The sequence below is a fragment of the Cricetulus griseus genome, chromosome 2 (genome assembly GCF_003668045.3).
Source record: "Cricetulus griseus strain 17A/GY chromosome 2, alternate assembly CriGri-PICRH-1.0, whole genome shotgun sequence".
Lineage (NCBI taxonomy): Eukaryota > Metazoa > Chordata > Mammalia > Rodentia > Cricetidae > Cricetulus > Cricetulus griseus.
Window position 1 is genome coordinate 453729922 of NC_048595.1, and position 18835 is coordinate 453748756.

The window sequence follows — 18835 nt, forward strand, 5'->3', positions numbered from 1 at the left end:
GGAGTTTGTAGAAGGTGAACGTTTATCTTCTTTAGGTGAAATTTTAGCTTTATAGTTGAAATTTAGTGTATTTCACATCTTGTTTGCATTGATTTTGGTTCATTCGTAAAAGATGGAAGCAAAGCCTCTCCACTCTTCTGTCCTAGAAGAGGCCTAGCTAGGTCAGAGGAGTTGGTATTTGAAGGGCCTTTCAGAGGGGTGAATGCCCAGTAGTCTAAACATACATGTGACATTGGCTCTGCCTCTTTTCAGCAATGGGATTTCTGAAAATCGTGGCCAGTGTGTCTGAAAAATAATTTGTTTTCATTTTTTTTTGCCAACAATTTTCTCATATGAACAAAGGTAGTTGGTTTTTGGTTTTGTCTTGGTGGCTTGACTCATAATCCTTTTTACTGATTTGTAGGGATGTATCTTCTGAAGATTCTATTAGTTCATAATATACAGATTAACCTTTTTTTTTTTTAAGATTTTATTTATTATGTATACAGTTATCTGCATGCATGCTTGCACACCAGAAGAGGGCACCAGGTCTCATTACAGATGGTTGTGAGCCACCCTGTGGTTGCTGGGGATTGAACGCTGGAAGAGCAGTCAGTGCTCTTAACCTCTGAGCCATCTCTCCAGCCCCCCAGACTAACCTTTATATAGTCAAATTGCCAGTCTGTTTTCTTTGGTTGTTGTGTCTGCTTTTAGAGTTAGGTCTTCCTCAACCCACAGTTAAGGTAAATAGTTCATTTTTTATCTACTACGTTAGTATACTTTTTACTCCTCAGTTAAAAAAACCCATACTTAATGATTTAAAAGTTGGTAATCGGGAAGGCTCTCTGATCCAAGTGCATTTGTTTTAAAGAGTGAGGCACTGTCAGCGATTATTTGTTTACTGTCCCCACATAGTTCTTAGCCACATAGTCACTGTTCTGAGCACTGCCAGTTGTAACTGATAACCCTCTCTGCGGTTCTGTGAAGTAGGTGCTTGCTGTACAGTTCAGGGCACCAGCTCACTGAGGGTCACTGTGCTGCACACGACAGGACTGGTGGTCAACCCTGCCCAGGCTGCCCACCTGCTGAGCCCTTTGTACACCTGGTGCTTTTCTGAATTTATAAAAAGCTCTTTTTATTAATTATTTTTATTTTATGTGCATTGGTGTTTTGCCTGCATGTATGTCTGTGTGAAGGTGTCAGATCTTGGAGTTACAGACAGTTGTGAGCTGCCATGTGGGTGCTGGGCATTGAACCTGGGTCCTCTGGAAGAGCAGCCAGTGCCCTTAACTGCCAAACCATCCATCTCTCCATCACACTTCTCCGAGTTTTAATGTGACCATCTTTTTCTACTGCTAGGAAGTGCCATGTTTAGTGCACTAAAATATTCACTGGCTTGGGCTTTCTGATCTGTTTCATGGATTTAGATGAGGTTTGTCTAGAATTATTGGAAATTTATAATGTTTCAAAAACTGGCAGTTTAAGTCTTGTCTTTCTATATTGAAAAACCTTTTAATGAGTAACAATTTAATTTTCCCAAAGGGTTTTAGAATTAATTTACATTTCTTTCTACCTCATCAAGAAGTATCTTTAGATTTTAATAGGTTGACATGAACACTTAAAGATAATTTGAGGAGAATTGATGACTATCATATTCATCGGGGAATTGATGAATATCATATTCATCGGGGAATATTTTTTTCTCACTAGTGACAGTCTCACATAGTTGGCCAGGGGAGAGATTCAGGCTTGAGGACAGGGAATAAATAAACCGGGGAACTACCATGGTCATAGGAGAAGCCGGTTGTCCTCCATAGACAAGTGCTGCCATGGCAACGGGGGTTGACTGGATCCAGTTAGCACAAGAGAATCTACAATCTGCAATTCCAAAGTGTTATATAATGTATCTTGACTTTCTAACTGGAAATATTAGCAATGCTTTAGACTAACATCATGTTCTCTCCCTCATACACGGTGAGTGGGGCAGAACAGACAGAGACAGACAGATAGACAGACAGACAGAGGTTTGTGCACACAGAGAGGAAAGGAGAGGGGAGAGAGAGCACCCAGCAGCATTCTGATTACATAGATTAGTTCTATTCACCCTTTGGTATCTTTAAAAATTTCAACTCTTATAAAATTTCATAGAGCTGGCCAGTGCTTTATTGCCAGCTCTTAAGAACTAAGACTTAAGATTTGTTTACATCTTACTCATTGACACATATTTTCTAAAAAGTAAGAGAAATTTTATTGGGATTGCTTAAATTCAATGAATTCATCCCATCTGTAGTAATTTTTGTTTTCAAAATTATTTGATTTCTAAAATTCATTTTTAACATTAGACTGGTGAGAGCTTTTTATTACTGTTGTTGGGTTTTGCCTGTGCCCCAAACACCCAAAATCACTCTGTAGTTTGCTGGGTTCAGCCTCTTTGATCATTTCTTCTCCTGTTTGCACACACAGAGCCCCAGAAAGGAGACGCAGGAAGGGCCCAGTCCAGCTTGTCTGTGGAGTGCAGCTGGATAAGAGTTGCATACCTGTTAAATCTGTTTGTATGAGGTCTGGAGCATGCTCCCGGATGTGGGTGTTGGGAGGAGGACAGAGCATAGTTACTGTGACATTGCGGCAGGTGTACACTGAGATCAGATGTAATGTTTCGTGGAGGGTATGAGAGAGTTGAGTATACCTTACATCATGATGAGCTGTGAGCGCTGGTCGATATCCCGTGTGCTGCCCTGCAGGCCTGCGTGCAGCTCGGGACAGTCATCTGCCGTCACCTACTGCTTCACAGGCACTAGATTGTATTGAAGGCATTGTAAGTGTTTTCACTAATCGAATCAATCATCACTTTGGAACAAATTTTATTTTCTTCTTACGTTGATATGTTTTTGTTTGCTTGCTTGCTTGTTTGCTTTGTTTATGTGTTGTGTGCGCACATGCAGAGATCCGAGGAAAACTCATGGAGATTGAACTCAGGTCACCAGGCTTGATAGTGAGCATCTTTGCACATTGAACCATCTCCCCAACCCAAATTCTCATTTCTAAAGCAACTGTGCATAGCAGTACTGGCAGTGTTTCTTGCTACTGTTTGCTTGACTGCTTCCTTTTGTCTCCTTTTTGCTTGATACTTTTGCTCATTCTGTCTGTCCGTCTGTCCCTCTGTCCGTCCTTCCACCCACCTACTAGGCAGTCCTGAAAGTCAGTTATAGGGCAGGGACTAAAAGCTCTGAGAATTTCCAGACTATTGATTCTTTTTCATATGAATCAGCCATCTCTGTCAGCATTGAAAAGTTGGTTTTCCTTTAAGTGACTAGTATTGCTGTCAGTATCACTTTTATTATTATTATTATTTTATTTTTTGTTTTTCAAGACAAGGTTTCTCCGTGGCTTTGGAAGCTGTCCTGGAACTAGCTCTTGTAGACCAGGCTGGTCTTGAACTCACAGAGATCCACCTGCCTCTGCCTCCCGAGTGCTGGGATTAAAGACATGCGCCACCAACGCCTGGTGGGTACCACTTTGTTGTTGTTCCTTTTTACTGTCAGGGCGGCCAGGTGTGGAAAGGCTGAGTATGGGGCCAGGCTTCCTGGGTTCAAATCCTGACAATTTTCATTATTTTAGGCAAGTTACTTAATTTTTCTGTGTTGCAGTGCATTTGTCAAATGGAGTTAACATTGGACCTGTTCTGCTGGATTTTTATGAGAATTGAATTAACATAGATATGATGCTTGACACATTTTATTATTTTGTTTTGCAGAGCTGAGAATCGAACCCAGGGCTTCTAGACAAGTCCTATACTACACACACCTGTGTATATTCCTAGCCTGACAGAGACTTTAAAAAAATTCCTAATAAATATTAGTGGTTCCTATTGTTGTAACTTTATTTTCCACTTAGACTATTTTTTTGGACACTTTATGTAACTTTTAGTTCTGAAGTCATCTCGAAAGCATTGGTCTTTTCATAGGAAGCTAATTATAAATTTATGTTTCTGTTCTGTCTTTTAAAAGCTTGCTTATATAATGCTTCATTGAAGATTTTCTTTTTTACCCTGTGCTCAGATGCTTTTTAGTATTTAAAAACATGAATTTCTAAGTTCTCATCAAGTTACCTATGTAGGTGCTTGTAGCTTTTTATTATATTTCACGGCTAGCCTGACTTCATCAACATGTGTGTGCAGTCCTTGTGTGTGTGTGTGTGTGTGTGTGTGTGTGTGTGTGTGTGCAGTCCTCATGTGTCTGCAATCCTCAGCTGAATACCTTTCTAGTCCCATCTGTCTTAGAACCTGCTATCTGACCCCCCGTCTAGCTTTTCTTCTCGTGTCCCTTTCAGTGTTTGTTTCTTGCTTGTGGGATCTTCTTCTCAAGGCGCCTCCCATCCCCATCCCCAGTTCTCTACTTAGCCCACCTCTTCCTCACTTTGAATGCTTTGCCTTTAAGGCCAAGTATTCATGTCCATTCTTGAGTGTAAACAGGTTTATCCATACCTGGAATTTGTCGACAAACTCAGTCTAAAGTGCTTTAACCGCCCTTGCTTTTCTGTGGAAATGTTTCCAGTTTCCTTGCTGTGTTTATCTCATGACTTATTACATGAAATCAGCTGTTTGTTTTGGGAAATGATCTCTAAGGCAGAGAAGTCCATTTCTCCCCCATTCTGCCCTTGGCCAGACAAGTCAGGTAAGATCTGCACTGCTAATCAGCATATCAATTTTCAGGACTCTGAAACCATCCTAGGTGAGATGAGGGTTGACAAGAGGAGGGTGGCAGGCAAGAGACATCTGTGCATCTTCCGTGCGCTGTGCGGTGGTCCTGTGGACTGTCCTGACCTCATTTTCCTCCAGTGCATCATTGAGCCTGCACGGTTAGTTAGCCTTGTCCTTGGTCGTTTGTGCCCAGGAGTGTTCCCCCACACAGTTTCTTTTCTGAGAAAGCTAGATGGCATCCTCCCTCTGTTCCTTTGCTGGGGAGAGGAATCCTGGAAGGGTTTTTGGGTCAGGATTCTGGCAGGTGGCTCTGAGGGAATGGGAACTGGGGAGCCAGGTTGTTGAGCCTCTCCCTGCTGCGTTTCTCTTTTCTCTGGTGAAGACGCTGAACCCCGAGCCTGGCCTGGCTTCATGCCTCTGGCATGTCTGTGTATGGTGTCACCTGTAAGTGCAGTAGGAGACATGACTGTGTCCATGGTGAGGCAGGCCGAGTCCAGGTACTTTTTAGGACTATGCTTGCTGTTTGCTGTGTTTGGTAAGGTGAGGTGGGCGGGGCTTGGCTTCCACATGTGCTGGTCAGGGGCTGCAGACAGTGAAGCCGGAAACCTTCCCAGCTGGTAGAGGGAAGGCTGAAGCCCTAGGGCTGAAGAGGAACTGGCTTCCGGGGAGGAGAGACTTAGATCAGGCCTGACTGCTTCACACAGGTAAATCAGCACGCAGCGTTTGTTCTGAGGCCTTTGTTTCCTCTATCCTGTAGAACCATGACACTAACACTGGGAAGGGAGAGGCTTTCTCTCTCTCTACTTCTGGAACTGTAAATAAACCCATTTTCCTTTGCTAATTATCATTTTCTAATTGTTTCTGATAGGCATCTGGATTCTAGCAGAGTTCATTGAAGCTTTTCTTGTCCCTGGAAGAAAACCAATTGATTCAGAAACATGGCAGAAGTGATCCCATGCTTGACACTAGCAATGACTTGTTGCGTTCTTTCCCCCACAGTGGTGCAGCATCGAGCTTCATGAACCTTTAAAAATGAAAATCACATTAACTAAGGAGAGATCCATGCAAACCACGTGGAGCCTCTATTGCTTTTTGTAATTCAAAATAATTTAATCAATTATGGTCACGGTGCCCTCTTTGAACATGAGTCTGGAGGATTTAAAAGAAAGTCCTTTGCATTAAGTTATCAGAATGTTTTCTCTCCATGCGTGTTTTGTTTACCTTTCTGGCTTCACATGTGGATATTTTGCACCAGGTGTGTTTAAATTCTGCATGTTGTCTTTCACCATTGAAATCTGAAGCAGCTGACTAATGTTGAATTCTGTTGAATGTTGCCCTTCGCATTTCCTTTGCCTGGTTCAGTTCCTCCCTGGGCTCTGAGACAGTGGAATGGCCAGAATGCTGCATCTGCTCCTGCTGTCATGACCAGTGTTCAGCAGAAACCCACTGTGTGGCTGGGACCTGGAACACTGTTTACTCATAACCAGCCTTACTGTGAGTTAGTGTGTGTTTGTGTGTGTGTATGTGTGTGTTTGTGTGTGTGTGTGTGTGAAATTGTATTTCATGTCTGCTGTATACCAGTCAGCATAGACTTTGTATTTTTATCATATTTGTGGGTTTATTACATTTTTAAGAAAGCCTATCTACTCATCTAATATTTTAAGCATCCCCTTATATTTCTGTAACCTTGTACTTAAGTGGACATTTCATGGAGCTCAGAAACATTTGCCACTACTTGCTTAAGTACTAAGACTTAGTGGATGCTCACTTTGGGTTTTCTCAGAAGAATGGCCCGCCAATGCTCTTACACAGACTCATTTATTGCACATTTATACAGCTCGGGTTTTATGGTGTTCAACCAAAGGCTGCTGTAAAATTTACAGAGCAGTGTGAAGTTAGTGTGTCTTGTGAAGTTTAAGGCAGGTTTGGATTGTGTGTAGAGTCTGTAGTGTTTCATCAGAGATCAGAGCACTGACAGGAAGCAGCTGGTCTCCTGGGTTCTTCCTCTATAGAGGGAGGTTTCTGTTACACCTGGTCCCACAACCTTTTAACCATAAATAAACACACATAGGCTTATGTTAAAAAAATAAACTGTTTGGCTGATGGCTCAGGCTTCTTGCTGGCTAGCGCTCTCTCTTAATTATTAACTCATTTCTGTTTCCTATGTATTTCTACATGGCTTTATCTTACCAGAGAATGCCTGGAGTCCTATCTTCCCAGTAGCTACAAGGCGTCTCTCTATGCATCCTCTCCCCAGAATTCTCCTTGTCTGGTAGCCCCGCCTATACTTCCTACCTGGCTACTGGCCAATCAGTGTTTTATTCATCAACCAATAAGAGAAACACATATACAGAAGGACACCTCTCAGCGTTTCTCTGCTCAGTTCCTCACTTGTGAGGGGACACTCCACTGCACCTTTGTCTCACCTCTCTTTATTTATTTAGGATGTCCATTCACTTGTGTGTGTGTGTGTGTGTGTGTGTGTGTGTGTGTGTGTGTGTGTGTGTGTGTGTGTGTGAGACAGGGTCTCTATGTAGCCCTGGTTGTCCTGGAACTTGTTGTGATACCAGGCTGGCCTTGAGCTCATAGAGCTTTGCCCACCCCTGCCTCAAGGGTGCTGTGACCCAGCATTTGAAGTACTTCCAAGTCTAAAGCCCAACCTTGACTTCCTTTGTATTCCCTGGTTAATGAGCTGGTAGGATCCAAAACCTATTGAGTGTATGCTGTGTGCCAGGCATGTGAAAGCCTCAGAGCCCTTCAGCTTTTCTTGGTGAGGCTGCTGCTAGGCACGGAGAAAGGACCAGAGTGGCAGTGACGTCCTTGAACTCAGTGCTCTTGACCCTTGTTTTTCATCCCGCCTCGGGGCCACGGCCATTTAGGTCCAAATCCTTGTCAGTTCTGACTAGTCAGCATCCTTGGGCAGAGACTTCCCTTTCCCATCCCGTGGCTTCCTGCTGCCAGCCCTGCGACTTCTGAGTGCCTTCTATGTCAACAACAGTTTCCTCAACATGTTGGTTCCATCCTCTAAGGTGCTCCCACCACATTCAAGGTCAAAAAGTGCAAGCTGTCTTTGACATTGAGCTCTTGCTCAGCTTTCTTCCCAGGAGTCCGTCTCTGTCCCTGATGGCCTCCCATCTCAAATTGTCCTCCTAAGCGTGCCCCAGTCACTTTCAGGCTGGCGTGAGTAGCCCTAGGCTTGTGGCATACAGAGCCACTGGTGTCCTCATACACACATTGTTGTTTTATGCTTTGGGTAATTTCGTACCTGGACCTAATCTTTCCCATGACTCAGGTAAAATATTACCTCATCTCAGAAGCCTACACCTACTTATTGTGTTATTCATCCAACAAATATTTACTGTGCTAACATCCAAGGTAAGCCCTGGGGGAACAGGCAAGCCACAGTTAAACACACTGTTGTAAGAAACTGTTGTTTTTTCTAGAGTCTGGAAGCATATAGTGTTCAGGGTGACTTAAACTGGCCAGTCAAGAAGAAAGTGTGAGAAGGTGGGGAAGGAATTCTAGGTTCTGAGGAAAAAGCTGTGATTAAAGGGCACGGATTAGCAAGACCATGGCACCTCAGACAGGTGGAGACCAGTGGCCACAGAGGATATTGTAGAAGCAGACACAAGTTACTGTCCCAGTCCGTTACAATGTAAAAGGTGGATGGCAGCAAAGGTCGGGAGATCGAGCAGCCCCCGCCCCCTGAACACTAGTGATTTGCTGCTGGGAGCTTATAACAGGTGGCTTCTAAAGTGTTTTCCAAATGAACATACAACTTGTGTGTGAGGAGCTGATCTAGAAACTGAGAGAAATGAAACCATACTCACAAAAGGATTTGTGCTTACATTTTCACAGCAGACCGGAAATAGTTCAAATGCCCACCAATAAGATGTTGGATTAAGAAAATAAAATACTACTTGGCAATAAAAGTTGAGTTAATGAAATACACTTTTTTTGTTTGTTTGTTTGAGACAGGGTTTCTCTGTGTAGCCTTGACTTTCCTGGAATGCACTCTGTAGACCATGTTGGCTTTGAACTCACAGAGATCCTCCTGCCTCTGTCTCTCCAGTGCTGGGATTAAAGGTGTGCGCCACCATGCCAGCCTTGAAATACATATCTTCAAGAACTTTTAGAAAGTCTTTTATGGAAGCTTGCTTATCCACTGCCAGCGGGTGTCCCTTGCTAATGCGGAGCATATCTCTTATCTCAGTGTTGACACTTTCTGACTTTTCTGAGTGACTCTGGATAGATATACTGTCTACAGCTGGGTGAACCCTGGCGTTAGCATGTGTGTCTGTTTCCACATATCTGCGGCTTCATAGAATGTTACACAACCTTCTGATCTTTGTAACCCAATAGGTGGTGAGTCAGGGCAGGCCACTTTCCATTCAGCTTGTATTTCCTTCTGGACGAGGTTTCATTTCTTTTTCTTTTGTAGAGATCAGTGATTTCTGAAATCTCTGACCATTGTTCTTCATTTTCCTCGACTGTTATTGGTACCCTTTTCTTACATTTAATTAACACTGGTAGGAAGTCCTAAGTGTTCAGTGTTCAACACAGGGAATTCCTGCCCTCCTGGAGCTTCTGCTTATTGGAGGAAAAAGATAGCATGCAGATGAATAATTATTTCAGCTACAGATGTTATGAAGGAGGGTTTTAGAATTTATGAAAGGTGACAGCTCTGTTGAAGTTTGGGTAGGATGTGGTGGCTAATAGTGAATTGGTAAGAGCTCCTTAGACCAGGGCTAGAAGGGAAGATGCTTTAGGCTGGGAAGACATGGCTGACAAGATGGGGAGGGAAGGAAAAATGGAGGAGACTCATTTTGTGTTTTTCTATTATACTCAGTCTTTGATGTCTGCATCCACAACACTAGAAAAATGCAAGGATCCAGGGTTGTCATGCGGGGGTTGAAACTAGCCTTGCTTACGATCTCCCATTAGATACTGCACACAAAAGGAGTTTGCCTCAGTTGATCTGATTAGCAGAGGCCTTCAGGGCATCAGTTGATTCTTTGGGAGACACCATCTTTTTTTTTTTTTTTTTTTTTTTTTACGTTTCCATTTGACTAATTTTGTATCTAAGAATGAAACCCAGTATGTCATCTTACATTATTTCATATTTCCCCCATGCATAATTACAAATTCATCTCATTTTCTCCTGTGAAATTAATTTGTGATTCTTTGAAGCTTGCTAAATGATGCATTGTTTGCTACTAAGTTGTCTGTAACAATTTCCCCATTAGGGAGGAAAGCTCTTTGAGTGTGTCCTTCTGTGTGTGACCAAATTACAAATGTCTGTCTGATGAGTCTACACGGAGGAAGACATGACACTCACTAAAAATGATTTACAGATTCTTGAGCATTGTAGTAAATTCTGAAGTGTAAAATCTGTGTCTTGGGCAAAATGAGCAGTGACAGACACACTCGGCTTATTTTTGATCAGTAATTTCCTTAAAGCATCTTATATGGAATCCGTAGCATTGGAGTGGAAACGTGAGCTCTCTGTGGTTCATGTCCTCTACCAGGCAGCTAGCTGCCGTTGTAAAACCCAAGTGTGAGCCTTGGTGATTTTGAAAGTTAGGGCTAGATCCTGGGCTTTTGAATTTCCTAGACTTGTGTATCCCCTTATGTTTGCCTGTAGGTGTCATGTTTATGACATGGACATGGGAAAGTTTGACAGAAAGCAGAGAGCCTTCCGGTAGAGTAAGTGTAGAGTTCATGTGGCAGCTGTGTGTTGTTTGAGTGTCTCCCTCTGCTTCTTACAGACATGCTCCATTTGATGCTGCTGAGCATTGAGAACATGCAAGTGTCTTATTTAAGCAAACATTTCTGTAGATACAGGTTTCCTGTTATTTTTCTTTTCATATTAATCCCTAGAAAGTAAATTACCCTGCCTTGTTAACCTTTATGTGACTGCAAACAATGGGGATTGTAGGTGTGATACTTCAGCAGGCTCATCGTTACATTGTATGTCTTTTGTTCGTGTTGATAATGGTGAACCTTTGCATGGCAGGTTATTTTGTCTATTTCAGTAAGTATTTATGTCTAGTCCAACCTTCTTGACTTTGAGAAACTTGGTTTTATAATCTGTTTTTTTCTGTTCTTGTGGATGGTTCAAAGCCTCACACAGTCGGAAAACAGATGCTGCCTTGGAATAGGTGAACTCGCTAACCTGATTAATCCTGTCCCTGTCATAGTACTTTGGCTATGGGTACAGATTTAAGATTCACACTGTTTTCTTCTACTTGGTGTTCTGTCTTGTCTGAATAAACTATGCTAAGGTAAACTAAAACTGCTCTTCTTCTGGCCTGCTTTTGTTCTGGCTTTGGCCTCCTTATGCAGGTTGTCTTAAAGGCATGCATGAGACACTGTCTTACAGAAGTCCCTGGGTTTCCATGCCATGATCTTAGCTTTTTTATACGGTTTTTCTCTCAATCACTCTGATGCCTATATTAATGTCAGTATTTGAGCAATCCATTTCTCAGCTTTGTGTATATTCTGTCATAGTTACAGTGACTCTAATACCTTTTATGAACTATAAGGGTGGGTTTTGCGTCTTGACACTTTTCTAGATATTTTTTCATGGATTTATTTCTCTTAACACTTCTTTTCTTTTCCATTCCCATTCATCTTCCCACCTGACCTTTGACTCTTCATTTGGTTTTCTTTTTAAAGACTTCCTGTCCATCCCTGTTTTCTCTCTTTTCAGTCCATGAAATTGATTTTTACCCAGGAGACTCTCCCTGATCTAATGTGCCATTGCAGCGAGCCCGCTTTGCAAACAGTGCTGTCATGGACTGGCCCAGTCTGAATTATGTTCATTACCGCGAAGGGACCTCCCCCTCTTACTCCTAACGTTTCTGAACATCACCCTATTAAACACCTGGGCTTGGGATTGCTCAGTCATCTTTGCAGTATTGTCAGTATTCGTTTCTTCTTGTCCCAACTATATCCTGATTTCTCACGGATACGTTTTTATGAACCTTATTTCCATATTTTCTACCAATGTCTACATTATTGAAATGCCATTATAATCGACTTTATCTTATTTGATTTATTTTGTATGCGAGCCTGACACAACTTAAACTACTTGTTAATTACTAATAAGAAATGGAAAGTCTCATAAACTGTTCCGAAGTCTCAAAAGCAGGCTTCTCAGTGTTGGGCAAGCGGGTGGATGATTCTCCTGATGCTTGTTCTGTTGTTGGGTGGGAGGGAGGGGCAGGCAGGAATAAACGGGCCATTTTGGTTAGTGATAAAGGCTATGTTGTTGGGTAGTGAGGAGATAGAGGGGAGTGCTGAATTGCTCAGGGGCTTCTGGGCGAGTTATACTTCAGTGGAGACACCAAGGTAGCTAGAACCATCCAGGGTGATGAAGAGGAGCAGTATGAAATTGCTTGATAGCGTTTTGGTAGGAAAGAGGCTGTCTTTAGAGTACAGTACTGTATAGTATAGTATAGTACAGTACAGGCTGTCTTTAGTACAGTACTGTATAGTATAGTATAGTACAGTACAGTACAGGCTGTCTTTAGAGTAGTCACTGTGTACAGATAAGAATCCAGAATACCTTCAAGTAGCACCCAAGACTCTCAAGGAAGGGGACGTGTCACTAACAAATTCAGCTACAGAATCTCCCTGTTGTGCATAACGTATAATGCTGTCCTTGGTTGATGGTTCCTGGAGAACATTCAGGCCTATGGGATAGGAGTTTTTAGCAAAACAAACTGATATAAGTTAAAAAGGAAAAGTTTCGTCTTTGGAATAATTCTTTTCTTTCATTTCATTGTAGTTCTTACGAACTTGAAGTTTCTGTCTAGTCAAGTCCAGCAAATAATTTTATTTTAAGAAAGTATATCTGGAGATTTCCAAAGTATGTATTTATTAGGAGAGTGAAATAATGGAATTGAAAACATGTGTACATTTGATTATCAGGGATTAAATTCCAGTCCGTGTTTACATCTCAAGTTACTGACCTCTGATTTTGAGGTCCAAGAGTCAGATTCACACCGCCTCTGGAGTGTGGCAAAGTTAGACATAAGGGTCAGGGCAAAAGAATTGACTAAGTAAAAGCCCATTGTCCACAGGGGTACAGTAGTCTTGGCCTTAATTGTGTCTTTAAATAAACAAAGCTTTCAGAAATTGCAGCTTTTTTTTTTTTTGTCATGTATTGATGTATTGATGAACACTTCTAGAAGCTTCTTGACTCTGAACTTCCACACCTCTCCAACGGACAGTCTGTGTTATTGGAGAAACAAAAGAAAGAGTTATCAGTGATTAACAGTTGGTGATCGCCATTTTGCATGGCACTATGTTGAAGGAATGCTCAACTGACAACAGTAGCGCAGCGTTGAGCAGTCCTTCAGAAAGGCAGTGTTGCCCGCATTTGACTAAAACTGAAGCTTAATCACTGCCTTCACTGAGCAGTGTCCTAGGAATAGGCGCAAATGCCACTTTTTGATACTGGTACATGGAAGCAGACACTGTCCTTGAAATGACAGTCCTCCAGGAAACACCAGGCACATTGCCTGATTAGAGCACTGTTCAATGCTCTGTGAGATTCAGGAATCAACCCTGGAACTCCTGACATGAGGAGTTTTGTTTATTCTACCTTCATGGAAAGCCTGCTCCTGGAAAATAAGGGTCACCCAAGATCCTTTCCCGTGGAGACTTCATTCCTGGGGGCTGGAGTTGAAGCTCAATGATTTGTTTAAAAAGAAATGTGCCCCCCACCCACCCAGGTACAGGCCAATTGTTAAGGCTGATCTTAAATGTTTATGCATTTCTGTTTCTTCTTGGAACTTTGTTATGTTGTTACCTTAACCTCTATGTATTTTCTCTCCAGTTTACTGCAGAGTGGTCAGCTGGAGATTGTGACCGGCGGCTGGGTCATGCCTGATGAAGCCACCGCACACTATTTTGCCTTAATTGACCAACTGATTGAAGGGCATCAATGGCTGGAAAAGAATCTAGGTATGTATTCTTGTTCCATCCCCACCCCTTTCATTTGGGCTGTTTTAGGAATTTACATTTAGGGAATCTGGGCTAATAGTCCTAGTAATTGTTGAATAATTTATTGTTCATTAATTGTATTTATTAGGTTACCATCTCAATTACATAGGCACATGATAAGTCCATTTATGACCATGGATCTTTCTTTATATCTTATTTATTGGCTTGTTTCATTTGTTTAGAAGTTCACTGTTTTAATTACATATTAGTTAAGACTTGATCATAGGAGGCAAGACCCTATTAGCTTAATCCAAAATGAGGGTTCGGGAGAAGAAAAAGTAAAGACATTTATTGTATCACAGAGAATTCTGGAGATACAGGTGGTACAGTAGCTCCAGGCATGGCCCCATCCAGTGCATGTAACATACGCTGTCGAGAGTGTTTCCTCGGGCATATCTTGTTTGTGTTTTGTCTTTACCCTGGGTTTTCTAAGCACCGTGTAAGAAAGATGGATGGCCCTAGGCAACAAAAATACTCCCCCACCACCCAATTCAGCAATCAGGATAAGGTGTTCTTTGTAATATTTTATTGCATGGATCTGGTGCCTATCATCGAGGTATAGACTTGTTTCAATGGTGGTAGTCTCCAGGGAGATGGAATTGTAGGTGGCAGCCAGTTAGTTACACCTGAACTGTGATAATAGGTCCTTTGTTCACCTGCACCCATGAAGAAGGTTCATCTGGAGGCAACAGCCTCCTCTACAACTCACTAAAACCTAGAACGAGTTGACACCTTCTTTTTCCTGATAGTGCATTTTGTAACATGGCATGAAGGTCTCTGCAAATATTTCATATCTCAGTATACCTTTTACAGTTTTCTTTAAGATATGCATTCATGATTTTTATTGAAGTTATTTCTAGATAATTTATTATTTATTTTTTTCTCTTATGGATAAAAATACTCAACTATTATAATGATTTCTTTCCTTTTATTCTTACAAGGTCTTAAATCTACTGCAAAGAAATCCTAGAAAGCTTCTATGCATACCAGTTACTAACACTTAAAACAAAACAAAACAAAACAAAAACTTTTTTCTCTTCCTATACCACAGTTGTGGTCGTAGTTGTTTTCCGAAGCTTGGAGAATACATTGCCAATACTTCATCTGTGACACAGGCTTTGTTCTAGCTGGGTTGAGAGGTTCTAACCTTAGAGGCCTAGCTTGTGTGTCTGCCCTTTGGCTGTTACTGGGCACATGGGGTTTTTAAATGAGAATGACCTACTGCCTTTTAAAGTATATTGTGTCTTTACGTTTGCTTCCTTCAGGAACCCGACACCTTAGAGTGTGTGTGCTTGTGTGAGCAGCTTCCAGTGGAAATCCTGGACACTGAATGTGTGATGAGCTCTCAACAGAGAGCATGCCACACATGCTATTAGAATTCGGTGCTAGAACTATGTGTGTCTTCAGGGAAGACTCTTTGGAGCACCCCAGGTTTCCTCCTCTGGACTTGGTTCCATGCACCTTTTATCTCTGATCTTTTTATTTTTGTGTCCTTTCTCTGTCCTAAGTCACAGCTATGTGGCGATCTTCTGAGACTCAAGTTTTAACAAGTCAGCAAACCTGGGTGATTGTGTGGGACAAGGGGAAGCTTACAGACCTATAGCCGATGTCCCTTTCCTTAAATACTGAGAGATGTCATAGCCAAGAGAATCACTGAATAGAAACCTCATGTCCTAGTCAGAGTTTCTACTGCTGTGAAAACAGACACCATGAACAAAGGAGAGCATTTAAATGGGGTGGCTTACATTTCCAGAGGTTTAGTCCATTACCTCATGGCGGGGAGTATGGCTGTGTGCAGGCAAACATGGCGCTGGAGAAGTAGACCAGTGTCCTACATCTTGACTGCAGGCTACAGAGAGTGAACTGAGACAGTAGGTGTGCCTTGAGCATGTCTGAGACCTCAAAGCCCACCTCCAGTGACACACTTCCTCCAACAAGGCCACACCCATTCCCACAAAGCCACATCTCCTGATAGATTCACTCCCTTTGGGGTCGTTTTCTTTCAAACCACCACACATCACTTGTGGATTTTTCTTAATGTTCAGCGTTTGTTAAAATAAAACTTACACACAGTACTATGTATAAATCTCAAGCGTAGAGTTTGGTGAGTTTTGACAGATACACCTATCTACTCATCTCCTACGTCATCTGAGGGTGCTCTCTCATTGCCTCATCTCTCTCCTTCCGGCCAAATGCTCCCTGATCCCTGATTCTGCAGGTGTGCTTTGCTTTTTGAAGAGCTCGCATATGGATTCACAGCATACTCCTTTGTGTCCAGTTACTCTGCTGAGTATAATTTTGTCTTACAACTTGATTGAGACAGATTTACATATAATGTGCCCTTGTTTCAAGTCTACAGTTTGGTGGTGTGGCATGCTCACAGAATCGCACACTTATCCCACACTCATCTGTAAAGTAAACCTCTTATCCATTAGTGGCCACCTCTCTTGGGACTTCCCTGCCTCTGTCCCAGGTTCCCACTAGCCTTTTTGAATACAAGCTCTGGGGATTGGTTCTAGAATCCCCCACAGATATCAAAATGCAAGGTGCCTTCAATAAAATAATGTAGTATATACATAAAACAACTACACTCACTTGTAGTTTAAATCAGTCTCTATTATATTTCAAAAAATGTACATGCTATATAAATAATGCTTAAGCCAAGAAAAGTGCATATTCTGGTCAGGTTCAGTTTTCTCCCCAAGTATGTCTGATTTCCTGGTTCTTTGTCACTTGGGTTTTGATGACATAGTAGGAAGACACTGTCCAAACCAAGGCCCTGGGTTAGTTTTCTTTCTGATAATTTTTGGGGGTTAAGTTTTGTGTCTGTGATCCTCTTTCAGTTAGCCCGTGTGTGTGTGTGTGTGTGTGTGTGTGTGTGTGTGTGTGTGTGTGTGTGTGATATGGATAGAATCCCACACTCGTTCTTTTGTGCGGTGATGCCCCTTTGCCCTAACACCCCTGTTGAGTTGTCCTGGCTTTCTTGCTGACAGTGTCTACCCTCATGCCAAGTAACATTCTATCTTGACTATGTAGCTGTATATTAAATTCGATATTCAGAAGCCTGATCATCCCAACTTAAAGAAAAAAAAAAACTTGTCTTTCTCGTGCGTGTTTCTCCATGAACGTTAGGTCACTTAATATTTGTAGAACTGCCAGCTGTGCTTAGGGACATGACTGAGTAGCTAGAGTACTTTGCATGCACAAGGCATTGGGTTCAAGTTGTAGCATCACACAAACTGGGCATGGTGATGTACCCCTGTATGCCCAGCACTCAGGAGGTGGAGGCACAAGAATCAGGAGTTTGAAGTCATCTTGGTCTACCTACTAGAGTCCAGGCCTGCCTGGGACACATGAAACCCTGTTGACTCACAATTGCTTGTAACTCTGGTTCCAGAGGATCTGTTGCCCTCTTCTGGCCTCCTTGGGCACTTCATGCAACTTGGGCACATACTGTTCAAGCAGGCAAAACACTCATACATAAAATAGAAATAAATAAATAAATAAATAAATAAATAAATAAATAAATACAAGTTAGGATTTTGGAGGGAATGTGTGGAATCTGTTGGCCAAACAGGAAACACTGTCATTAACCACACCAAACCCTGTTACAGAATACAAGCTGTGCCTTCATTCATGTATGTCATTAGTTTCCCTCAGTAAGGTTTTCATAGTTTTTCTCTTTTGTTTCTTTGTCGAATTTGGTTGTAGCTATTTTATTTTGTTACCTGCCATTGTAAATGCGGTTTATTTTCTTGGTTTCATTTAGGAGTCATTATGGGTAGTGTAAATAACTCAGTGTGTTGAATTTTGTATAGGTATCCCGTATCTTTCCACTACCGTAAAGAACCGTAGTGACTGGTTTTTGTGATTGGATCTTTCGTATGTTGTCAGCTCATGCCTTTCCATGGCTGAGTAGGGTGGTTTTTAAAACAGGCCCCCATTAAATGTCTGTAGTATGCTTTTAGGGGCTGCTGTATGACACAGGCTTTTACACGCACTTATGTACCAGCTCTTTGTAAAGCATGTGTCAGTGTCATTGATAAATACTGGGAATAGAATTGCTGGGTACATTGTGTTTAACTTTATAGGTACAGCAGAGCTTTTCTAAGTGCTTTTACTATTGTACTCTCAACCAGCAATGAATGTGTTCTATATTTTTGCCAACATTTCTAATGCCAGTCTTTTCAAGTAACAATTTAACAATTTCAGTAGAGATAAAATGATTTTATTGTTCCAACTTGCATTTATTTCACAGCCAAGGATGTTGAGTGCATTTTTGTGTTTATTGTCCATTATTTGCGTATTTTGAAGTTTTGGAGTCTCACTCCTTTTAATTGGGTTGTTACCCTTGTGTGATCTTTGTTCAGAGCCTGAGCCATTCTGACCCATTTCTCCTCTCTCTCTCTCTCTCTCTCTCTCTCTGTGTGTCTCTCTCTCATACACACACACTGTATGAAAATTTTTCTACCATTTTGTGATTGTTTACTTGTTGTTTTTAGATTTTGTTACTCCCTCTTATCTGCGTACCCACCCCCTGAGCGTGTGTGCGAGTGCATGTGTGTGTGTGTGTGTGTGTGTGTGTGTGTAGGTGTGTGTGTGTGTGTGTAGGTGTGTGCAGGTATGTGTGTACCACAGAACGTGTATGGTAGTCAGAAGGCAGCTTTCAGGAGCTTGCTCTCCCTGTCGTCCACTGTGAGTTCTGGGGATTGAACTCAGGTCATCAGGATGGCACATTGAGTGTTTAACCCACTCAGCCATCTTGCCAGCCTCTGTTCTTTGAGTTTTAATTACCCCATCTTAGTTTCTCCTTCTGTTGCTGTGATAAAATACTCTGACAATGCGACTCATGGGAGAAAGGATTTGTTTTAGCTCATGGTTCCGTGTTGCAGTCCTTCATGTTGGGTAAGTTGAGGAGTCAGGATTGAGGCCATTGTTCCCTTTGAATCCACCGTAAGAAGAGAGCAGCAAGTGCCAACTCACATTCAACTTGCGTTGTCCACACACACACACAGCCCACGTCCTAACCTACAATTAAGAGGTGGCTTCGCCATCAGTTAACATAGTCGAGACAATCCCCCGAAGATACATCAAGGCCTGCCACCCAGGCGATTTTACAATCTGCCATGTCTACAAGGGACACCA

The 18835-nt window shown here is 42.1% G+C and overlaps 1 protein-coding gene across 1 annotated transcript in view; it reads left to right on the plus strand.

The window, feature by feature from the left end:
• The window catches only part of Man2a1 (mannosidase alpha class 2A member 1), a 151549-nt gene that overhangs the window by 37146 nt on the left and 95568 nt on the right, over positions 1–18835 (plus strand). The window contains exon 5 of the mRNA XM_027397752.1: positions 13524–13651. Within this exon, the coding sequence (XP_027253553.1) occupies positions 13524–13651 (128 nt within the window). The remainder of the gene's footprint in view (positions 1–13523; positions 13652–18835) is intronic.